The 26278-nt window shown below is 41.1% G+C and overlaps 1 protein-coding gene across 2 annotated transcripts in view; it reads left to right on the top strand.

The window, feature by feature from the left end:
* The window catches only part of LOC128744000 (polypeptide N-acetylgalactosaminyltransferase 5), a 129161-nt gene that overhangs the window by 70444 nt on the left and 32439 nt on the right, over positions 1-26278 (top strand). For both annotated transcript variants that reach the window (XM_053840734.1, XM_053840733.1), the window contains exon 3: positions 18326-18548. In XM_053840734.1, the coding sequence (XP_053696709.1) occupies positions 18326-18548 (223 nt within the window). The remainder of the gene's footprint in view (positions 1-18325; positions 18549-26278) is intronic.

Raw genomic sequence — 26278 nt, 5'->3', positions numbered from 1 at the left:
TTTAAATGGAATTCATTTGGAACAATATATTCATTCAAACAATCAGGATTCAATGCTGGCTGCTTGATCTTAGAACCGAATCGTTGAGTGACTTTCCGGTGGGCTCCTTCGGAGATCGGACTCTGAACCTCTGAAGAAAATTCCAATAATGTCTGCTTGGACACTCCTCCGGCATTAGACTGTGCTTTCCTTTTCAAGTTATGCCTGAACCAAACAACATGACTGTTTGTTAGATTTGAGGCATGGTACGTCAGAAAGAAAAAAAGTGATAAAGTGCTTTCGTCCTAACAAAATTTCTTAAGACCGCTATAAACCATGCATGCATGCAATTGTTTACATATTTTCGGTCGTATTGCTGTCAAATGTGAAATAACCGATAAACAGGATGTCAAAAAGAATGTGCAGAAGACGTTAGCGAATTGATAATATTTGGACTGTGATGATATTTGAAAGGCAAATACAGTGGTTTACCGATTTTATCTACCCATCCGAAAATTTTTGGTAGATATATTTGGAAAGTAGACAATTTTGGGGAAAAATAAATTGCTCCAAAATAATTTAAATGAACAAAAAATATTGTTATTATTAATCATTTTTTTCAATTATGTATTATTTCAGCGTAATTTTACGCATAGGGCTCATTTTATTCATATCAACCATTAGCCATAATGCATGTCAACTCAGTAATATTATGAAAACAGACATATCGAAATTCAAAATTGCTCCGATTTCATTCAAATTTTATGTACTTATTCCTTTACAGTAAATTTTAGATCCGTATTTTCATTTGGTACTTAGGATTCTCTTTTTGGAGTCAGTGTAGTCCCAAAAGTTGCCATTTTTCCATCTTTCTTTCTTTAAAAATTCATAACTTTTGATCCATTGAACCGATTTAAATTATGTTAATACCAAATGAAAAGTATTTTAATGAGCTTTTCAGAGAAAAATATTGGACTGAAGGCCAAACTTTCTTTTTATTATCGTAAAAACATTGAAAAGATTCACTTTTTATGTTTTCATGGTGTGTAGACCAAAGAAACTCTAAGTTTTCATAAAGTGTCTACAATGGAGACGCATGGTTTCTGTTTTTACTTGTAATAAAAGGGGTTTTTGACAAAGAAATGTGTCTCATAGAAAACGCCATGCGAGTCCATTGCATTTACGCATCTTTATTCCTTAAAAAAAGAGTATCTCAAAAACTGAAAATGTTAGAGGTCTGTTTTTTGTCGTATGTCGTAAGTAAACAACTAGCATGCCATTGAAAGTACATATAATGAAAAAATAAAAAACGAATATATTAAATGTTTTAAATGATTTTAAGAGGCTCCTACAAAAAATGTTTTAGCAATCATAAAAAAATTTAAACATCAGTTTATTGTTTTTTTCTTGTAAAACTCATTAAAATACCTTTTATTTGGTAATAAAATTATTAAAATCGGGTCAATGGATCAAAAGTTATGAATTTTTAAAGAAAGATAATCTTTTGATTAGAATATTTAAAGAAAGAAAGGTGACAACCATAGTTCATAGTGGAGACGGGGAGTGCCCGTTAGCGTTACGGTATAGAAAAATCTCAAAAAGGATCATTATGAAATGTTAAAAATATGCGTTACAAAATAAATGGAAGTTACTTTGCGTATTTGACTTTAGCATTATTATACCCATTCTGTGTATAATTACATACCACAGATGCCATATAGTAAACTATAAAATACAAAGAAATATTCTCTTCTATTCATAAATCCATGAAATCTTCCAAATTTTCATGCCTCATGGTTGAAATGACAATTAAAAAAAAGGTAGATAAAACCGGGTCTAAATGGTAGACAAAATCGGGGGTACCTAAAATCGGGTGTAGATTAAACCAGGTGTAGATATAATCGGAATACCACTGTATATTTCAAATCAGTCTGTCACAATAAATGCTGCTATATATCAACTATTCGCAAGGAAATTGAGTAATGTGAACCTGTGGTAAATGATAACAATGCAAATGTTTTATGTTTTGAGCAAGATTTTTAAACCAATTAACATTCGTTTCAATCCAGTTACCTAAAGTTGTCTAAGTAATCTGCAAGTCACACCAAATTTTCCAAAATACGACATCGTCACCAATCGCCAGAAGAAGTGTAATTGTGACCTGATGAAACTCTTAGTGGGACTACAAACTTTAAGAAACTGATAAAACTTATAAACAGGTCACCAGCACTTTAAAATTGTCTTCTTGTATCAAATTTATAGGAACGTTTCAGAGCATCTATTACTACATACAGTACCGCCCCGCTAATCCGACAAATTTATAGCCGGATTAGCGAATTTTGACTTGATAATCCGACAGTCAAACTGACGTCAGTGTGAGTTTGAAATGTGGTTTTGTTTACATCCATACGTAAACAACTCCGGAAATTTTTGAAAATATTTGTCGTAAGTACGCAATAACTATGTTTTATACGCGGTAATACTCAATTTCGTCAATAAAATACTTTGAAATTCTTAGTTAGTGTCGAAATAAGCGCAAGCATATCAGCCTATTGAGAATAGCAATGAAAATATTATAGCAAAAGTGAACGTAGTTAGAAGCAGCACCGTGTACCATTTCCATTTAGTTAGAAAGAGTGCCATTCTGACTTTAAAGGAGAAGCCAAACGAAGGTAGTGTTCGATTGAAAGAAGTCAAGTACAATACGTTATAATTCGGAATTTTCCGGATTAGCGAGATCCGGACTATTGAGTCGTCGGATTATTGGGTGTCGGATTAGCGGGGGGATACTGTAGTAAATTAACAATTTGCGTAACAAACATTTGCAAAATGTCAAGCTTTTTCGAATTGAACCTGCATTCGTAGTCCTACGTGAGCTCCTTTAGGCACAGACCTTCATACTTTTTTTTGCAAAACTTTTACTAGCACAACAGGTTTCCTGCTTTTAGAATCCCGCGCATTCCTATTTCATAGTAAAGATGATTCCCATCCCATCCCCCTCTACCCATTTTTTTTAAGTAATCCGTAGTTTTCTAATACAGGAGTTCTGATTCTATAAGCAAGGCATTCTTTACGAACCTTCTGCAGAATTCCTCCACACGATTCCTATGAGACGAAGCCCAGACACTATGTGCGAATCTTTTTCGTTCCTCCGGATAGTCCTTTCTAACGGTCCAATTTTTGATGACTGTGCAGCACTTTACCAGGTATGATAGCTATAGTGGTTCAAATGTTGCGTTAGGGGCCTTAAAATGGAGTTGTTGACGTACACTTTAGATTTCACATATCCCCACAAGAAATAATATCGTATATATCCGAAAGGACGCAAAAGTACACCCTCTTGCGGACAAAAAGGTGACTAAGAGCTTTTTGTAGTAAAAATTTTTAAGTGTGCAACCAATGATAAGTAAAAGTGGCGGTAGATAGGATGTGTTATCTCTAACCCTATGACGTCATTCTTCTAGATTGTAACGTTAGGTATAAAAATTAATTGTGGATAGTAGAAATAGCAAGAAAAATCAATAAAACCTTCAATTACAATTAAATATTTCAAAAATAGTTTACCTTTTGGTAGAATAAATTTGAAAAAGTGTTTCCTATTCCAGGGAGTTTCTTTTCAACTGGAACAACCAGAAACTGCACAGTATATGCGACCCATTTCACCAATTTAGCTCTTGATCAATAGTAAAGCTAACTGTATTAGTTTGTTGTAAGACAAAATTGATTTAAGTTTTGGTTTCTGTGATCCAATCGAATGGTTAAATCGTAGCAATATTCTTATTTCAAACCATCTAAGTAAATCTTAGTAGTATGTTAGCCTAAGAAATACGATCTTCTATTGCATGTGTGGTACTTTAGTTTGCCTAACGCAGTGCCAGCCCTGATAACATAAATTCGAATAATGTGTTACCTATCCAAAAATGAAACTTTTAAAAAGTATATTTGTGAGTAATACTCAGCAATTAATGTTTGATTACAACCTATTTATATTAAATTGCTTCTTTTTCCTCCACAATCTAAAATACCAGTGCAGTGCAGCGATATCCTTCAGCAACTTAGTAAAACTTTTCACGTAGATTAATTGAATCATCTCACCACATTAACTTCAAAGGCGGATGCTTCTTCAACGCTTACGACAAGGTCATTCGATGGGGTGGTGCCTAAGTGATGAAGGCTTGAGATCTTTTCTAGTGAGCTTACCCACTTTACGTCGCCATCGTCGTCGTCGTCGCCGTCGCCGTCGCCGTCGCCGTAGAATTTAACTCGCAGTCAACCAGCCAACTGATGATGATCAGTCATCTAGGTGAAGAGGCATCACTCAAGAAACAACATTCTGACATAATGACGTAATGGCGGAAAAAGGTCGTTTTAATACATTTAATGTGCTTTTGCAAGTGGCTTCTATGGCTAAATAATTTGATGGTAAAGTAAATGAATGAAATAGTTGTAAACTTGCGAAGAGATTTTTTATTGTAATTGACATCGGTGAAGTAATGATATTGCTATCGCATCAATTAAATTAAGATAAATGAAATATAACTATTTTCAAACGCTTTTTGTGCTTGATTTTGTGCAGTTCTTCTACGAGATGTTTTATTTGATCAATACTACAAGTTAAAATAAAAAAACGACCACGCGTCTCCTTTGCTTTGATTCCCATGAAGGTGCCGTGCGTTTCAGTAATCAGTGACGTTGCAGCAATTTTTATAGTATGAAATTACCGGTTAGCGACCATGACCAAGCTTTTTAATTAATGAAATATAAATAAAAATATTTTTGTTGCAACCGCAATGAAAGAACGACGGTATAGGCCAACTCTTCACATCGAAATCGCAGTACAAATTCACACATTTTTGTTTTTTGGTTTTGCAGTACTGCGGCGTATGAAAAATTTCCGTTGAAAATTGCACAAAAAAAGTAAAAGGATGTTTTTTTTAAATGAATTACAGCAAGTTTGAAGATTTTAAGGAGCAAATTTTTTTTATTGAAGAGTAATGTTTAAAATACATTAAAATTTTTGGTTCCCTTTATCGAAAAAAGAGAGCGAAAATAGACTACGTAACTCTTTAATTCCTGTTAATTTGTTTTTACACCCTCGGTTGACGACAGTTAGTGGAGTTTAAGCATTAGTAACTGTAAATGCAGGATTTAGTTCCTCAAACGTAATGGGCTAACAAGCCAAAACGGAAAAGTTTAAATACGCTCTAATTATGCACCTAATTCAAAGTGAATATGCTTGAATGAAGTCTAAGCTGTCGTCTCAAAACAAATTTTATGCTGATGGCACAGACAAAATTATAACTTTTTTCGACTTGACATCTCTTCTGTGAGAAAAAAAACGCTCGGTCCAACTCCCGTTTTCCACTCCGCTCCACTTGTGCTGTAATAAATCAAGACAACGAAGGAAAAGCATGTACAAACAATACCATTCAAAGTTTTCCACTTTTGCGCGCTTCTTCCTGCTGTGCGGAATCTGGGTTTCTCCTTTCCAAAACAAGCACACTCCACTCTCCACGCTCCACGCTATGACCATGGCTGACTGGCCAGGAACTAACGTGTCCCCTGCAGAGGAAGCACGTCACGACGCCGAGGAAGCGCAAATTGAAAAGGCTACCGGCGAAATAAATTACATCATTTCACACCAAATCAAATTTATCCTCGTTTCGTACACTTCTACGCCACCGACCGACCGACGGGCAGGAAATTTCCCCTTCCGTACGTTTGTGCGCTGCTGAAGCGGAGAAAACGACTCCGAAAAAAGGAGCAAATCTGCGTCGGTCCTTCCTCGGGTGGATTTATTGCTGTGAAAAGCGACGTACTGGAACCGGACCCGGGCCCGGGATGTGGAGGTCAAAAAGCGCAACCTGGGTTACAATAATCGTCGACGGATATCATCGCTGGAAGTACGTGATTAAGAGGTTGCGTCCCTCGATGCGCTCTACTGGGCAGCACCAGCGCTAGGCCAAGTCAGGCTCAGGCCCAAGGCTCGCTAGTGTTAGATTTTTTTTGCGACGAAAAACTAACGCGAAAGAAAAGCACGCATAAAGATTATGCCAAGTAATGTTTGTTTTGCTCCTAGGCATTTCTCAAGAGAAAATCTCGGTTCACTGGCAGAGACAGGATATGGGTTACGTGATTTGCGTTACGTACTGGCCTGTATGTGTGAGAAACCATTTTCATTGATTGGACGGTATCGAGGCTGTAAAAAAATGTTTATTAACTAGACTTTGAGGTTAAGCAATCGATAGCTTTTTTAGTTCAAAGTTCAAGTCCTATACAGCCTTGACTGTGAGATGAAATAGAACCTGAACGGTTTTATCTCATAGATATTTTCCGTTCGTAAAAAGTTTTGCCTTAGTCAGACAGCACATGTCATACGTTTACGTGGAAAAAAGAAAAAGTTTTATGTCAGCACTGCTTCGTGCCTCGTCGTACCGTGGTGGTGTGGTGGCTTATTGCGGGCTAAAGACTGGATGTGATAAGTTTGTGTATTTCCTCATGATCCTCCGACTGATGCACTGTGTGACACAAATGGCATACATGGCCCGGCTTTTAATTCAAATATCTAGTCACAACTTTTAACTGTTTATTCCTGTGTGGTAAAAAGTTTCCCTAGCAGCGTGGGTTGCCATTGTTAGGTAAAGAAATTTTCAATTTGATGGCTTCGTTTCGTTAATAATAAAACTTTTTCTTGATGCTTTTGTTGGAAGCCAATATTTAGAAAAACTATAGCATTTCGTGCTACTTGATATTCAATTTTTAGTGAACAAATATTTAAGCTATCTGTTCGCTTAGGCGAGAGAATATCACTGTTTGACTATTACTATTTTAAATTATCGCTGACTATTATCGTGGAAGACATACTTTATGACCCACTTCAGACGCTAACTGGGTGCTAACAGGATCATCCTCACAGATTTAATAACTATCATCGCTTCTATCGCCGGTGACGACTCTGCTCTGAGTTCCGGTGCAATGCTTTACCAACTCACCCGATGCTACGCAAAAGCATCATAGCGAGCGTCCTGTGAATCCTAGTTACAATTTAACGCGTTATTATAGCGTGAACCAAGCGGAGAACTTTTCGCTTGGTGTACATGGAAAATCGAGCAAGAGAAATTAAGCTCATTCTCATCTTTTCCTGAAACACTTCAAGTGTTTCAACTTTTGTTCTTTCCTATTTTATCCGATCCATTCAACACCAGTTCTAGCGAATAGCCGCTGGATATGCTGCAATAATGAGAAGCTGCTATAAAAGGATACGATGGGGCTCCCCCATGGTTAGCGCTGGTCGCTGTCGTCGTCTTTTCGAATTCAGGATATTCTTTCGTATCTAACGAAGCAAGTAAAACAAAAAATAATGAGTTCAAGGTCATCGAAAACTGCTGAATAATGAATTATGCCTTTGGCTACGCCAGATTGCATACCATCCAGCGATCGGTGATGCACAAAAAACTGCAAGCTGCATAATATCCGAAAATCTGTGACAACATAAAAGCTACGACCGAAACCGTTAAAATAATGGTAGACGGTAGTAGCGAAGCTACTTTTTGTGTCCTCCTCTTTAATTGTTACTCAACTAAATTTATTCCATCATTAAAATATTTCCATAATATTTAAAGAGGTCAACTCGATTCTGAAATTTTATTACCAGACTCAACCAAGGACTGAAGATTTGCATTTAGAAGACGTTCTATAGAAGCAGTTGGTTAGACTTTAACAACCGGTGGAGCACAGTGCTATTGCATAATACGTCAGGTCAGCTTTGTGCAATGAATGTGGATTATTTTAAACGTAGTATTTATTTATTTTCTACTATAACGTTATTTTAGATTTTATTTTGGGTTGAGCTTTACCTATTCTAAAATTATGACGGTTTTAGTCAACAAAATTGGTTACAAAAACCACAATAACGAAACGGAAATTGCACTCACCTTTTTGCAAAATTATAAATGGTTCCTAAAGTGTGTACTTGAAATTAGCATGGCATAGCATAGTTTGACCGCCTGGGAGTTGCCCGCGATTGATCTAGATCAGCTGAAATCAGTGTTGCGAAGCCCGCACTCGTGTGGTCTAATTTTCTCACACACGCGTACTCATTCTAACGACCACGCCGGCATGAGAATTCCTTTAAAGCTCCCCCTTTTATTTCATCATGCAGTGCAACGAGTTTTTGCGCGTATGTGTTTAGCTAACAGCTACAGTTGCCGCTCGTCGTTCTTCGTTGCAGCCCGATCTGCTGATGACGATTACACGCGAGGACTCGCGCTCTCGCCCGTGAGTAGAATCGAGGGCGAAAAATAAGAAGAAAACATAATGCAAAATCTGTATCTCAGTGCGCCACCAGCCTCACGAGCACTCGGTAGGAATGAGTTTTTTGCCTCGGGAATAAGCCATGCAGAATGACGATGTGAGGATGAGCGTGCGCGAGTATGTGGGTAACAAAATATCTCACACAGCACCGGCGGCTGTTTCTTTTACGCCTGCGTGTGCAGCGTAAGTGTTGAATGCTATTTTTCCCATACTCTTTTGCGTGTGAGCAGACATGGTTGCTTGGACATGGAGAGCTTGTCACGCCCATGCAGGTCAATTTGGGAGGGAAAGGAATGTTAGTCCGACACTTGCTGTTACTAGAGACCGAGGAATCCTCTGCATCATCCACAAGTGTCACAGGAAAGAGTTGTTGTTAGTAGAAAGGAATTGATCTAGATCCACGAGGCAGGTGGTGCGATCACTGTCATTCGAGCTCGCGTACGATTTGAGGACGTTTTTGGTTACGTGGCCATTGCGAAACGGGTAGTGCGGATCTCCACTCCACATATCGATACAACCTATATTTTCCTATAAAAGCCAGCCAGTAATTAAGAAAATTAAAATCAAAAATCCAACTTTTTTATAAATGAAATATAATGGTAATAGTACTACATAATGAACCATAGTTTGAAAATTTATATCCAGAAATATTATGCACAATGGAGATTTACGGTGGCTTGATAACCTAGTGACAAACTTAAATTTATTATACCTGAACTTAAAAATCAGGCACAATGAAGTGTGCTAATATAGTCCCTAAGTTGATAAGCATTTCCTCCTAACAACACTAATATGCAGAGATATAGCGCCCTGTACGCGTTGTGCACTTGAAATTAAATTAAAAAAAAACTTTCCAATTAAATTCTACTATTTATGTTTATTCGCGACAGATACGTATTTCGCCTACGACTTGCAGACTTCATCAGTTCTGTTTTCGTGTTTACTATCAAGTCACGGAATGTTAACTAAAGACGTTAACCAAATAGTTATTGTTGGTAAAATAGATATATATATATATATACAAGTAGAATAGATCTATTTAGAATTATTTCTATTTAGAATGAAGGGTTAATACATCAGTAACAATACTGTGTAACTCGTGCAATTATAAAATGAATCCAATATGGTAGGTTCATTAAATCACCGTGTTATACGCAGTGACATCTCATAATTTTCCTTTCAAATTAACTAATTCAACTCTGCTTGAAAACCGTACGAACATTGCTGTTCGTAGTCATTTGGCTAGCAGCAGGCTCCCGAACGCTCTAATCCCCAGTACAACGTTCCTGTGTGTATGTACATAAAATTATAGTGTCAGGAAGCAGCAATCGTTCCTGCCCAGCTGCGAGAGAGGCGTAAGGATCGAGAAAAAAGACTGAAATCCCCATACGTTATGAAATGGAATGAAATTTCTGCTGGAAACACTAAGTAAACCGGAGGAGGCAGTACACGACCTAGGTTCATTCAACCAAACGTAATGCACTTTTTACTCTCACTGCTGGGGGTAAACATAGAGAACATTGCGATTGCAGCTGGGATGACTGCATATGAGTTGAACATTATGAATGAATAAGACATTATAAGGCTGATTTACCAACACGAGCAGTTAGCCTTTTTTTAATTGTGTGTTGTAGTATAGGAATAAAAAAGTAAATTCCAAATGAATAACTAAACTATGGTCAAGACATTCCGGTATTCTTTAACATTGTTGTCATAGAATTTGACCTCAAATTTAATAAATTCAAATGCTTTTGCTTATTTAGAAAAATTGCGTTCCAATCCTTTAGTAGCTCAACGCTAGTTTATGAACCAAACGATAATAGTTTTATTACTATTTCCTAGCTGGTTTTAATTTCCCCGTTACCGGGAAAAAGCGAAACAACCAAGAATGGCATAATTAATTACCGCATCAAATAAAGTTCCACCCGTTTTCCAAATTCACTGCATGCAAATTAAATAAATGGCTATGTAATTAGTCGCTACACTTTGGTCCCTTTCTGGCCGGTTGATTTTCCGTTGGGAAAAAAGGAGGTGGCAACGGCAGCACATTAACAAAAATTTGCCCAGATGATGCTAGCAGCAGATACCCCCGGGCAACGTCGCCGCTGCCACGCACCCGGTATGATTAATTCCCCCAGGCCATTAGAGTGAGAGTGTTGACAAAAGTGGCGGCAGCAACAGGGCCAAGCGAAATCGTTCTACTCTGCAAGCCATGGCATCGAGCTTGACTGAGTTTGAATATTTTAGAACCAAAGTTGGAAGTTTCACACAGAAACTATGCTTTGAATGACGTTTTTGAGTAAACACCAAATTAGACAATTGTTAACACAGTGCGGTGGCTGGTATTGCTAAAGTTGATGCCACTCTCGCCTCTGGCGCATTTTTAGTGCTGACATAAAATGGCGCACAACTCAACGATGACGAATCCAGCAAAATAAATGATTTTGTGCATCATTCATTTCGCTGGGGTATTTCGTCTTTTTTTTCAAATAGTTAATATCAGCAAGAAGCGTATTAAAAGAAAGACATTTAGAAAACTGTAAAAAAGACTGCATTTTCTGTTTTAGCTTTTATGCACAAAAAGAAAATTGAATGTTGCAGGATGGCCGTTCATCTCCTTGAAAATATTTCCGTCTTTTTCCCAATCAGATACGACTGTTTTCCAATGAAAACCCCTTGACTTATTTACACTTTAGGGCCAAACTCAATTACCGACACTATCGCTCATCTCAGCTTTAGGAAATTGATGAGATGCCACTCAAACAATTGAACCATACACGTTTTATATTTTCCCCTTCAATGAGCTTTGTTCAGCATCGAAATACGTAAACTTAGCTTTCTCACTATTAGCGAAAATTTCCATTTGAAGTTCCCATAATCATTAGTGAAATTGCTAACCATTTTTAATCTGAACTTTGCGCAGTGGCAGTAACAAGCGAGATACAACTGAGGGGCAATTATTACTAGTTGAAAGTTGTTTTAATGTTTAACGCATCTCTCGAAAATTAGTTTACAGATAAAATGTACCTGATTTGAAATGTTTTTATTTGAAAAATTTATATGTGCGGCAAAGAGTGCTAGACATTTTTAAATTAAATAGCTTAGTTCCAATGTTGTTTTTATGGGAAAGTAGACAAAAGAATGAAGTACTCTGTATCATCCAGCTACTACTATTTTCATCTTTCTGACAGCAAAAGAGTTCCGAGTCAAGACTAGGCTTTGAGGCTTTTGAGGTTATGTCAAAATTCAAGTCAATTTTCAAAACGTATGTTAGAAAGAACGTTTTGCGTTGATCAAAATTAATGAAAGGCGGAAGGAACCTCTGGCGAATATGGTGGGAGGAGTTAAACTTTTGTCATTTTGCTGTTGCACATTTCGCCCATTTTTCTATCAACGATAAGAGCGTTTGGGTGGTACGATCAGTAAAGGTAGTGATGACTGGTTTTACCCAAAACAGGAAGCTAGGTGAAAAAAGCCTTCAAACGCATGTACCTAATTGAAGCCGAATCTATCGTGAATAGCGACCACTGACCTACTTACCGTTAGAATCGGAAAATCAGGACGGGTTGAAGCCGAACCATTTCTTACTCGGCAGCAGTAGTGGTGTCAAACAATTACCTGTTTATATGTCGGCAGCTGAAAGAACGGCTCACAACTTCTGGGATCCAATTCAGTAAAACCTAAATCACTTGTGGTCCCGGTGGGTGCGAGAGTACCTACCGATCCTCACTAGACGAACTAAGTGGTTTGGAGAAACCAAGGCAGTTGAGTCCGGTTTTCTAGTCGTTATTATCGGTTGTAAACAGAAGAAACGGCTGGATTCGCGGACAGATCTTGGAGGTTATCGTCGGACAAAATGGGTGCACACAACAAACCGTGGTGCAGACGGTCGTCTCGAAGCTCACCGTAAGAAGTGAGTATGGTTGACGGGCAGGGGAATGTTGCCGCAGGGACAAAAAACTGACAACCCTATCCGTAACTGAAGTAAGGCCAACTAACATCACTCTCAAGATCCAATGACAAGCACGTCACGGACAAGGTTAAGCTCTATGGCAATAGGGAGAATTTTGTCAGGTCCACGTGAAAGAAACGTGCTGTACGCAATCTTTTGATAAAAGCTATTCAGATAAACCTCTTTGAGCTTCGGTGGTAAAAATAGCGTTAAGACATGAATATGTGAGTTCGTGAAACATTCCTTATGCAGTAAGGCTGCTAGGAAGGACGATCTGTCTGAACTTCTTCTAAGCGTGGCGCGAGCGGCTACGAAGCAATCCACCGAACCATTGTCAGGATCATGGAGGAAAAACAAATGTAGAAGGTGTGCTTAGATGGCCTCATTTGCCCTATTTTTAACTCGTAAAAACAATCAAGGCGTTGGATAATACTGCTCTACCGGATCTTGTTCTGTAAACTGAGAACGTTAGCGAAGTCCTTCGTTGGCGACTACCAAGCTGGTTTTCGTGAGGGTTGCTCCTCGATGGATGAGATGTTTACCCTGCATCAGTTACTAGACAAGTCCCGGAAGAACAGCTTTCAGATTCACCATCTGTTTCTGGACTTTAAGGCGACGTATAATTCAATCCAACGAAATGAGCTGTGGCAGATAAAGCTAAAACATGGTTTTCCGACGATATTAGTTAACCTGATTCTTGAACGCTTGATGGAGCTGCTTTCGGTGACGTTAGATGAGCTGAAGCTTGCTTCTGCTTCTATGCACTTTCTACCCTGTAATTCAAAATTGCCTTGGAAGGCGCAATACGAAGAGCAAACGTGGAAACGAATGGGACATCACGAAATCGCACATTCTTCTTTGTTTTGCGGATGATATGACTCGACTCAGTTCATAACACCTTGTAGCTCTAGACGAAGCCATCTCTGAGATTCGAATGCACTTAACAATCATTCCGAAATCCGCACACAGCACTCGTAGATTAAATCAGCTTCCCGGGCAAGCCGTTCTCGTCCATGATTTCTCATAGCTCATTACGGTCGGAGGTATCATATGCAGCTTTAAAGTCACCGAACAAACGTGGGTATTTGTAGGACTGGCCTCACTCACGGCCTATTTGCCGCAGCGTAAACATTTGATCCGTCGTTGACCGTTCTTTAACGATGTTAGAGTACAGGAAAACTGCGGGGCCAGTGCAACGATCCGACTGGTTCTATCTAGCAAGCACCGCCTAGCCGAGATTCAAACATATGATGACTGGTTTGTTAGACCAGCATCGTACCTCAAAGCTAACTGGGCGGGAAGCCTTTACTGCTTTTAAATGGGAAGCAGCGAGATTGGGACTTTCTACCAACACAATCTCACTCGGGGCCGTTTGTCTCTCAGCCACTTGTACATCTGTTATTGTATCGAACATTCTCATAATATACTGAAGTCGCTTTTTACGCGGTTTTTTTACTCGGCTATTTTTACGCGAATTTTGGAATGTACGCGGTTTTCGAAATTTACGGGGTTTTTTTTCGCGATTTTCGGAATTTACGCGATTTTCGGAATTAACGCGGTTTTTTACGCGATTTTCGGAATTTACGCGGATGTGCTCAAAACGTCTATTTTTTCGCGCAGTGTTGAAATCCACAAAGTTTTTTTACGCAATTTTCGGAATTTACGCGATTTTTTTACGCGATTTTCGGAATTTACACGGTTTTTTTACGCGGTTTTCGGAATTTACGCGATTTTCGAAATTTACGCGGTGTTTTTTACGCGGGACGTATCCTTCGCGTAAAAAGCGACTTGAGTGCACAAGAAACGAAACCGTTTTTATTCACTTGAATGTGTCTACATCCTTCGTCACCCTTTTCCCCTTTTGTCAACTCCCCTGCGCTAAATCTTTTATGCCAAAAACATGAGTGTCAAGTTTGATGAAGAACCATCCAAGCGTTCCGGAGTTATGGTGGAACATACATGCATACTTACATTCTTCGTCCCTCCCTCTTGTTGGCTTCTTTCCAGTCAGCTTCCTCTTCTGTCACGTAGCCCTGTTAAGGAAACGGAACAAATCTTTTTCGTCATATATTCCTTCTCGGTGGACCCCCTTCTTACCTCCCAGTCACATGCACAACTGAACTGCAATCGGTCTAAATGCAAGAGAAACTCAACTTCTTTTAGTTATTTGGAACCCCCCCCCCCCCCTTATTTGGGTCCACTCTCCCTTTTGTCACCTTACCTGCGCTGATCCTTTAGTCAAGGAACATGTTTGCGAAGCTTGATAAAGAACCATCCAGGCGTTCCTATAACAGAAGATAAATAAAGATTTTTTCACACATCCCTCCTTCCTAACCCTCTCTACCATAACCCCTCCGCCCCCAGCCACTTGCGCAATTGCAATCGGTCTAAATACAAGAGAAATGAAACTCCTTTTACCTATTTAGACTTCCCCTCCTCCCTTGATGGGAACCCCCTCCCCTTTGGCAGTGCTGATTCCCTTATGTCAAGGAACGTGTTGCCAAGGTTGGTGGAGAAAAGTCAAGGCGTTCTGGAGTTATGGCGAAACATACAAACATACGTTCACTTTTATACACAGATACATACAGACACACAGATAGATTCACAGAAAGAGGAATTCAATAAAAAAAAATTGTGGGCATTCGGCATTTTCGCAGAAAAGTTAGCAAGGCGACAGCGGGTTGAGTGAATTGATCATCACATTTCGCACAAGAGAATTTTACGTTTGCAAGCTTCCGAGTAAATCACTACGCGGCTACAATGCAAGTTAAGCTTATATCAGATTTATTTTCTACTTTTACAAATAAATTGGGCGTATCGTAAAACTGACTGAACAGATTAAGCTCTTCAGCAGCTATTTGGTAGTGCTTTGTGTTATTGAAGATAAACATAATTAACAGTATTTTGATTCAAAACATCAGCTACATGCTTACTAATTACCCTGCTTCAGATCAATATGATGCGATTTTCAATTAGTATATTAGTGAAAATCCCCAAATCAGACGATTTCTCCATCATGCAATAATGGGTTTGTTTCATCGAATTCAACACAACAGCTTGACCATATTGTTAGATAACGAACAAAAGCAAGGCAATTATGTGGTGGTGACCGGAAGCTGATTCAAGCCAAGCTGCTTTGCTTTTATTCGTTAGAACAATTCGTGCTCCGTCCCGGTACGACACCGCTGCTGCTGCCAGAGCCTGGGGGGCACAATCCAGTTACGGCTCTTCTGTTATATTTTCTACCTATAACTTGAAACATTGCCGAACAATGGTAAAAGGTAAAGCAGTAGTTCAATAGCACAATGAACGCGGACAGAATATTTAACGAAAACGCTTGTTATAACTAACAATAATGGTCCCAGTTTGAATGCGAATATTTCAGTTTTTGGTAGAACTAAACAAATGTGATGACAATCTCTAACTAGCAGCTTGTTTATTACGTGATATCGGATTCAGGTTGTTTAAAAGTAGAGTAGCAGCTTTCTTTTTGAGTACGTGCTTTGACTTATTAATGAACATTTCTTCAAATAAATGACAGAAATGTAACAAAACTTTCCTTCGTTTTCAAATGTTTCAAACTCACATTTCTCCCCTAATAGTTACCGACTGGTGCTTCTAGTTCGACTCATTCCTAGAAGTCGATTACTCAATTAGAATCGATATTATGAACAATTGGGAATTCTCCTGGGAATTGACTGCAATGATATACACACACGTGATAACATCGTTCCCCGAATGTAGTGATGAATGTATAATTGCTTGCACCGAATGCTTAATTATGTATTCCGATCGTCGTTACCGTGCGAGTCAATAAACACAACGGTGTCCTACAAATTTCCGACGTTGTTTCCGAAATGTACAGCGAGCGAACGCCAATAATTGATGGAAAAGTTTTAATTGTTTTTAATACCCCCCAATGCTAGACATTGAACTGCCAGCCAGCCAAACGACAGCAAATTTTCTCAATCTACAGCAATCCAACTGCATCGCTCTGCGCTTAGCTCAAAACATCGAAATATTCACCAACAATGGTCACTTTGCTTTGTAGGCCGCTCGTTTTACCATCACGTTTATTCCAATTTGTGTTTTTTCTGTTTTCAATTTGCTCCTCTTTCCATTCCGGATGGCTAGGGAGAGAAACCCCCCGGTCCAATCTGAGAACCGACAATTGGGTGGCCAGGGTTGGAATATCCCGCTGTGTTTGCTTATTTACACGCATATAAAAACGAATTGCACACATTTTCGGACTGGAAGTGCCATAAGCGACGAACATTTCATCCGGTGTGCGCCGGATGATTTTGGAAGGGGGGAATTTGGCCACCCACTGGAATGTTCGAATCCGTCGGGGGTATTCTCCGCTTAACAAATTTGTTCAAGTCGCACACAACTCTCAACAACCCGGGGGGAGAGAGAGTGCGCTTTCATCGCACAAATTAGCAAACCGGTGCAACGCGGCGTCGGTGGTGAAATTGACACATTCAACGGAAAATCGCCGCAAATTGTTTCCTGGTGTGCTTTTCCTTTCAGCGAGCGAGCTGGCCATATATTAATTATTTGCATCCGAAGCCCGAAACCGCCGTGAATTGCGGATGATAATTTTCGATCATTGCACGCACCGGAAAATTACCAAAGCTCTGTACTGTTTATCGTAACTGTTTTGGGCTGCTGCACTTGTCGAGGTTTTATTATTTTACATGTAATTAAAAGTTTAATTGAAAGTTTTAAAAGCATGCACAATCAACGAAGTTAATAAACTTTATGATTATAAAAATGACGTTTTTTAAAAGGTTAAATATTGTGAATTTTTGCCTTGTATTCGGCTGTCCGCCTCGATCCTTGAAGTATGTTAAACAGGCGGAACCAACATTTGCGTCTCTGTTGAAAAATTGATCTAGAATCATTCAAAATAAAACATTCAATCAAATCAGAGCATAACATATAAAAGAAAAATCTTGAAAGGAATAAAAATAATCGTAAGCATAACTTTCATAAACCGGAACAGTTTCACTATCTTCCAAAACAATATACTCAGAAGAATATTAAAGTGTGCTTATTTTACCTAAAACATCCCATTTCACTCTCGTTCACACACTGCCATATACATATACCATATACATACCGCACTTCTATCTATTCGAAAACTTTAACCTGAGAAAATATCTTAGTTTTACATGAGCATAGCTGCCAAGAAAATGAGACCGAAAAAGGTTCACTGTTTTCTTCTCATCTATGTACGTACGAACCTACAGGTACAGGTACATGCACAAATTCAAAATATTCATCCAATTTTAGAAGCAATTTCCTTTCCACTCGCAGGCTACATGGAAACTTATGGTATTAGGCAGAGGCTATCGTTTAGGTAACTGCTCTGTCTTGCTATATTCTCTGCTTCGCCTCCGTCGACGGAAAATGCCTGAGCCAGTGGCTCCTCGTATGAATAAAGCAGCTTAGACTGTTTTTTTTGCTTCCATTGTTATCCTTACGGAGAACAAACTCTGTTCATATGAGCAATAATGTATATCATCTTAATACGGATGACATGATAAAATTTATTTAGTAGTCATTCGCTATCTTGTTAGTAAATCATGCTGTAGACTGGTGAATGACGACACTCTTGATGTCCTCGGAAATGGCATCAAAAACAGGATTTATTTCATGTTCGTTTGTCGTCTATTGTTCAGTTAATTTGCCTAAACTGTTTCCGAAATCTGTCTAAGTTCATACAAATATAATAGATTTATCTTGAAAATTGAAATACCGATACACTTGAGCGCAGTTGAATGAATTCAACGCACAATAAATTAACATAAAGCTGACATTTTGCTAATGTCAGTGGGTCAGCAATTATTACCGGATTTCCATGTCCGTTCAACGCACACTTACGGATGCTAAAATGGAAACACCAGTTACAACTAAATAGTGCCGACTAGCACCATCGGAAGCTACATATTTGCTTGTTTGCCAATGATATGCTCATTATCACCCCCGAACGAAACAGCCACAGCTTCTGCTGCTGCCCAGCTTTCAATACAAACATTAATTTTCACTTGCTTGTTTAATTTTATCCCACTATCACAGCTACCGCACAGTGCACAGCTGCGTCATCATCCCGCCGGACGGGGCAGCCTCGCCGAGGATGACGACCCCATTGTGGACGAGGAGGAGATCGATACCAATTCGAACAACTTGGGCGAGCAAGGACCGGACAGTTCGATGCCGCGGACGTACCGCCCACAGGAGCTGAAAAAGTGGCGCCCGGTCCCGCAGGTCGGCGAAAACTACGGCAAGCCCGGTGAAATGGGTAAGTGTGTGGTTGTGTCCTTTTCGGATATTGTTCAGTGGTTTACAGGACATTGCTAATTTTTTTTGGCACCGCACTGCATCTAATCGGAAATTGCGAACGTGAGATGAAAATCTGAAAACGCGATTGACACTGAAAATTGTTCGATTTTAATTAGATACTTTTAACACAATTATTTTGTTAAATTCACCAGAAATTTTAATCAATGGATTGGACATTTTTCTGTGGACTGATTCCATTAGAGAAAGTTCACTGTTGATAAATTGTCAAATGTCAAGTGTAATCAAATGAACTAATAGACCAATGTAAGTGTAAACTCCTTCCATACTTCTCAAGCCTGCAATGATAATAACATACGCCGTCTTTTCAGTAAAGAAAATGATAGTATCCCCTTGTCCCAACAGGTCGAAGAATATTTTCTTCCCTTGAACCTAGGCGAAACTGATGTCTGGAGAGTAAAGTGCTCTAGAAAAAGTGGACGATTGATCCCCCAATATACCTATAAGGTGTTAAAAGTTATGCGAGCCTTGTAGGAAACATTGCCGAACACTTTGGAGATTACGAAAAACTTCACACAATGGTTATTGTTTCTTTTACTTTATAATTTGGCTAGTCGAGTTTCTTTGCAAATTTTCGGATGCCAGAGAAGCTGTTAGTTGGAGTCTGAAGTTTGTTAAAAATCGACAAGACTATTCATTGAAAGTTTTTTTTAAAGACGACCTTCAAATATTATTGAATAGAGTGTCGTGTAATTTTGATCCAACTTTCTGTGTCTAGCTCGATGTTAGAAATTTTATCATATATCATTCATTTATTTCGTGATTCACTGTTAGATGTTACAACTGGTCTGTTGTTTTAATTTTAAATACTCTGTCACGGAGAATCACTGTCGGTAATTTGTTTGTTTATTGCTGAAACAGAGACAAGAAAAATTTTAATTAAAACTTACTTTTATTTCACGATGGTCGACGACGGTCCGTTATCAATCTTGTGCCGAACGAATTACGGTTTTCCAGCACTGTCCGCCTGGACTGCTGTTCTTCGATCCTTTGGAACATCACATTACTAGCCTCTTCTTGGTTCTATGAAATCAGTTTTGGGTAATGCACGCATCGTGATGGGGAAAAAACTACGAAAGACAACACAGCAGATCAATGTTTTCTTAAATCCTATGTTTATTAAGCCTTCTACACAAATGATACGACGTCCTGCTGTGCGGCCTTGCGGCCGTTGGCCAGAGCCCTAGTCATGAATGAAATGAAAAGAAAAGATGAAATGAATGAAAAAATGGATATCGGTATGTTTTTCAGCTTTTCGGTGATCCTGGCGATCAGCTGCTTCTCCGTTTTGACCAAGAAATTATAGGAGTAGATCCACAGTTTGAGGTTCGCCCAAAAATCTTCTATCGGACACAGCTGGGTGACGTTGGGAGAGTTGGGGGCGGTCTTTGGTTCAACGTTTGTCTTCAGTCGGTCCATCTCCTCCAGTGATCCCTTGACATAATGGATGTTACGTTTGTAAAAATATATTTGTAAATAAGGAAACACTGTTAACAAACAGAGCAAAACCGTAGTCGACGATATCGATAAACGATAATAGATTAGCGATTAATCGTACGCACGATCTGTAGAGTCCCCCGGTTGACAAGGCAGCAGAAACAAAAACGATCAGTTTCGGTTCATTGGAGTGCACACCGATAGCAGTAAACAGTTCACCGAATAATGATAAAACGCCATTATCATTCTTTTCGACTCAAGCCACGAGGACAGATAGTCCATTTTGAGAACAGTGCGCGAAAAAATCTTGCCCATCTAGCAAATAAAAAGCTCCTGGAACATCGCTCCGGACGGCAATAGAAAAAGGTAAATGTCATCGATATAAAATCAGCGGAAAGGGACTAATTGCGACCTACCTTTCATTAGTGAGATCGACCACGTGTACCGTCAAAGTTTCTGTAAAAGCACGGTACTGATTCGTCGAAAGGGAGCAGAAGAGCTGAGAAACCGCTCCAGCAAGAAGCGATCCAAATTCGAAAAAAATACGTCAATCCCGTCTGAAGATTACAGCGATCGGCAGAAGACGAAAACTCATGCCGAGACAAAGATCTCCTAGGATTCATTTAGGATTGAAAGCGAGATAAGAGGTAATTACAGCCACTAATCGTTACGAGAAAATTAACAACCGCGTGCATTCCCGGCAGATAAAAATCGGAACTGAAAGCACGACAGCCATATCTTCAGCAGGGAGGTTCGACGATCCAGCAGACCTTCCAGAAGGAAGTGAGTACAATCAGAGTTTAGATGCAACAAGATTTTATAGCAAAATTACGTATTATAACAGGGTTTTTATGCGGAGCTGAAACAGACCGTGCATCGTTTTTTGCGGAGCCGAAGCACCCCGTAGACCGTTTTCATCCGGAACTAAAACCGATGTAGGAGACCGAATTAATACGGACCTAGAACAGACGTAGGACTTTGTCTTTGGGTGGAGCTAAGACCGACGTAGGACACCGTTTGTGTCGGGAGCCAAGATAGACTAAGGACATCGTCTTTACGTGAAAGCAAACAGATGGAATTCATCGTCCTTGCCGAAAGTAAACAGCAGGCCGCTGACCCCAGGAGGAATTGGTCGGCAAGCGCTGGCACAATAAATACGAAACAAGAATCGGTACTTGGGCTGAGTAACTACGCAGGGACGCCTGCCTAGTGAAGCGCCTTGGCATGCAGCAGCAGAAAGATCAATAGCCGAGATCACGTCACCGGGAGGACCGGAGTATAGCGAGACTGTTCATCGAGAGAATGAGGCACCGTGAGTAAAGAAAAATGACATCTTTGTAAATGCTAGCTTAAGACATAGAGGAGGTTAGAGTAGGAGATAATGGTTAAGGCCAACGAGGCAAGATGGCACACGGTGAGCCAATAAAAGTTTAAAATGTGTATTGCACTTTAGTTGAGATTTTGTGTTTTGCGCAATGTTTTGGAAATTCCCTTTGGTCAATTCAGCAACACGCTGAAGGTTCATAAAGACAAACACAACATGGACTGAAGCCAGATCCGGCCAAAAGACCACATCCTCCTTCGCGTTCACCGCAAGCTCCGAATAAAAGAACAGCGGTTTGGACTTTCTCTTCTCACTGATCCTCTGTCACAAAAGACCTTTCTTCGGGGACTTGGTGTGCGGGATATATTTGACGTCCTCCTTGATAGGATACGTAAAGTATCCGGTCCACTGCCAGTCGTTATCTTGCAGCGTCGAGTAGGTCTCGCCATCCATTACAACCACGATATCATGTTTTGTCGGGAAGATGTTTTTCACGAGCACTTTAAGCTGCTCCTGCTGAGTGCTGCTCAGACACGGCAAGCCTTGACTGACGCTTACGCATAAAAATAAATAATAAAAATAATTTTGCTCGTTGCACCGACCACCCGGCCCAAGGTGTGGTAGAACAATGACTCCACATTGCTCTCGGTCTTCCTCTTCAGCTTCTACTACTCTTTACAGTCGCACAGCGCCCAAAATGCGTTCGGCTCGGCAATATCTAGCAGACGCGAAGTATCTAACGATGTCCAACTTCTTTGCTCCTGGATGGAGCTAGCAGTACGAACAAAGCGTCGAGCGCAGTTGCTTGACTGTTTTCGCCATTGCAGTTGCAAATCAACTGATAAGGCTGTCACATTTTTCTGTACTCAATAGGGTTGATATGAGTGGAAATGCCTAGGTGGGTTTACCACCAGGTGGCAGGGTTACTATTCCATCGGACATTCTGGGCTACGTGTCCGCTCCATCGCAGTCTGCCACATTATACAGTTGGGATTTTTCTACAAATAACCTTTATCTCAATATATTTGAATGTCGCTGGGCTACGTACAATCTTTTGATACAAAAGAAAATATGTTTATAGGGATTCCAAGGGACAATCCTTGCACACTACCACAACCAGCAACACGACCTGTTTTTGCCACAAAAGGGCATTTTGCCGTTCTTTTTTCGCCCAGATAAGTTATAACATGCGGATTTCGATGGCAGTATTTGGCTGAGGAAAAACTAGGCATCTTACACTAATTTTATCAGTTAATGTCGGGTTGGCGAAGGACTGGATAGTGGGTAACGTCGGTGCCTCGCGTACCTGTATATGTAACATAGACTCCTTACTGGTCTTTAGCCTCTTATCCAGCAACTTTTATCTCTACCTCCTCGTGGTATCAGCCGGAATACGTGCAGTGCAACCATAGTGGGGATCGTGTAACAAATCCCGGTGGAAGCTATGGTCGTATACCGACAGAGGAGACATTTCTGCGAATACTGAGTGTAGGAACGAGGAAAAGAATTGTCATGCTTGAGCGTCTATTCTCATATCAAGGGCAGTTCTTGATAGCTTGACGATTCCTAAATCAAGTGCGCGGTTGTACTCCAGGTTAGGAGCGGCTCACAACAGAGCTTCATCCGGAGCGGGCCGCTGAATTAACAAATGGGTTGTCTCGATACTAAAGCTGTGATGACAGCCCCACCAGGAAACTCCGTAGTGTGGTTCTAGTAAGACAACCTACCTAAACTTACCTTACTACGAATAATCAAGGAAATTCGACTCCGAACATTTGGCATGGACAAAGGATGGATGCTTGCTACTTGACAAAGCAGATTGCTGAATTTCGTGGATGGTGGCATCGGTATCGTGGCATTTCAGGAGCCCTGTCACAAACGCGAGAAGGTGTGGAGGATCAATGGCGACTAGGCTCAATGTTATCAGAGCGGCAGAGCACCCAACGAAATCATCACGTAATCATAAACGTGCACTGTTCATTACGAAACTAGACCGGGTAGACCCGATGACGGCGAGAAACTGTTCTGTGTGCCGCTGGAAGCAACGTTCGACAGTTGTTCGCCACGGGCCGTCAAGACATCAATTCTCCGTGGGCTGAATCACGGCTTCAAGTCCATAAAGAACTACTGGCCTTGCCTAACAGAGGGCCAAACAGAATGCTGCGTCAACGCGTCCCTCAGCGTTATTCTGACAGTTTTCCCATGGGTTTACTGTCAAATTGACGCTGACGGATGCGTTGACGCAGCATTCTTTTTGGGCCTTAAGGATTTTGTACATCGTCAGCCTCGTATGGCGGCGTATGCTTCTTGATCGTACCGTAGGGTAAAGTGTTGTTGTCCGCGGTCACCAGCGATCAAATACACGAACTCATTTACCACTTCTAGTTCGTCGGCGTCAACGGTTAGCGTCCGTGGGAGGCACGCGTTTGATTCCTTTGAGCCTCTTCCCTTTATTTATTTATTTTTTTTATTTTAACCCAATCCTCCTAGACTAGTGTAGATTGAGTCATCTACAAAGCCTAGGAGTTGGCTACCCTTGGTAAAAATCGTGACTCTCGTTGCGATGACGCTCGTCGGATCACCCCCTCAAGAGTGATGTTGAACAGCATGCAGGATAAGCCGTCTCCTTGTCTCAACCTTCGCTGCGTCTCGAAGGGTCTCGAGAGTATCCCTAAGATGAGTATGAAACACATCACTCGATCCACAGTTACCACAGTTTACCCGGGAAACTGTGTTCGAGCATTATCTGCCTTAGCTGGTCTTTTTTTTTTTTTTTTTTTTTTTACGAGTTGGGAAATCTGCTGAGCACCTTAGAAGATACGGTACTATCAGACACCTGAGAAGATAACTCAGGGAGTGGGGTTTAGGTATCCCGACCCCCCTAATGGGGCATGAGGATCCCGACCCACTAAAACCCTACTCGAGTCTCCAGCCTCAATCCCCCCTGGAACCACCTTATCGGTATTACTTCAGGGAGGGGCTATTGTGCTTAATGCACTCGCTTAGATAACTACTGGACTATGGTAGTTAGGCTATGGCTGTTTATTCGCCGTTGATCGGCTCTCCAGTGGTTTTGTAGCTCGAGTACAATCTGGGTAGCAGCCGCATTGACCGCTCCCCAGATGTCCGAGCTGGAACACATCTTTTGGACTAAGTTATCCGGGGTAGTGTCCTGTCCGCTCACTGCCATCATGCTGCTTCTCGCGCCCGCGAAACGAGGACATATGAAGAAAGCATGTTCTGCCGTTTCCTCAACATCCACGCATTCGGGACACGCGGGGGACTCCGCATGCCCAAACTTATGCAGATACTGTCTGAAGCAACCATGCCCTGACAGAATCTGTGTCAGGTGGAAGTTGACTTCGCCGTGGCGCCTGTTGACCCACCCAGATAGTTCAGGGATAAGTCGATGTGTCCACCGACCTTTTGTGGAATTAGACCATGCCCGCTGCCATGTGGTCATCGAGGCCGATCTTGTGGTACTCCGTATGCCTCTAGTTCCACGTTGGTTGAAGCACTCTACGTCTTCGCTGATGATAATGCCAATAGGCATCATACCTGCTAAGACGCAGATTGCGTCATGTGAGACTGTGCGATACGCACTCGCCACTCTCAAGCACATGAGACGATAGGTGCTTTCCAGCTTGGCTAGATAGCTTTTGGTACCTAACGCCGATGACCACACCGGTCCGCCATACCTAAGTATAGACTGGACCACGTTGGCTAATAGCCTTCGCTTGCTGCCATATACCGCAGAGCTATTAGACATCATACGAGACAATGCCGAGATAGCTGTGGAAGCCTTCTTGCAGGCATAGTCGACGTGGCTCCCGAACTTGAGCTTGTCGTCGACCATGACTCCCAGAAGTTTTAAGGACCGCGTTGACGAAATAGTGCAGTCCCCGACGCTGATCTTTGCTTGCTGTACCGACTTGCGGTTGTTCACCACGATAACCTCCGTTTTATGATGCGCTAGCTCCAGTTTCCTGGATCGCATCCAATCTTCAACAATGCTTATAGAGTGGGCAGCCGTCAACTCAACCTCTCTGATAGATTCACCATAGACTTCCAGGGTGATATCATCCGCAAAGCCGACAATCACCACCCCTACCGGGAACTTTAGCTTCAACACCTCGTCATACATGACGTTCCACAACACCGGGCCCAGTATGGAACCTTGCGGAACCCCTGCGGTGATTGGAACGCACTTCTGACCCTCCTCCGTGTTGTAGCATAGCACACGATTCTGGAAATAATTTTCCAGGATCCTGTACAGCGACACCGGCACTTGGACGTTCCGAAGCGAGTTGGCTATGGAGTCCCAGCTAGCGCTATTAAACGCATTTCTCACGTCAAGCGTGACAACTGCGCAATAGCGGATACCTGTCCTCTTGCGCTGGATTGCCACCTCGGCTGTCTTAGTGACAGACAAGATTGCATCCACCGTAGATTTGCCTTTTCGGAAGCCGAATTGATTCCTTGACAGACCGTTTATACCCTCCGTGTACTGTACGAGTCTGTTAAGGATAACCTTCTCCAGCACCTTACCGGCAGTATCGAGCAGACAGATCGGCCTATATGACGAGGGAACACCCGGAGGTTTTCCCGGCTTCGGCAACAGCACGAGGTTCTGTCGCTTCCATCTGTCCGGGAAGTGGCCAGCTTCCAGGCATCTACTCATTACTGCTCCGAATAACTCGGGAGCCTCTAACATAGCCGCTTTAATGGCCATATTCGGGATTCCGTCTGGCCCCGGTGCCTTGCTCACCTTTAGGGATTTAGCGATCTCAATGAGCTCCTCATTCGTAACCGTCACTTCGTCCCCGACCGCCAAACCGCCGTCGCCCACGTTACTTTGGATGTTCGGCTGGGAGGCCGACCATCCTACGCTATGGTCTGAGATACTGGAA

This window comes from Sabethes cyaneus, chromosome 3 (genome assembly GCF_943734655.1).
Source record: "Sabethes cyaneus chromosome 3, idSabCyanKW18_F2, whole genome shotgun sequence".
In the NCBI taxonomy this organism is placed as follows: Eukaryota; Metazoa; Arthropoda; class Insecta; order Diptera; family Culicidae; genus Sabethes; species Sabethes cyaneus.
This window is presented reverse-complemented; position numbering and strand designations above follow the sequence as displayed.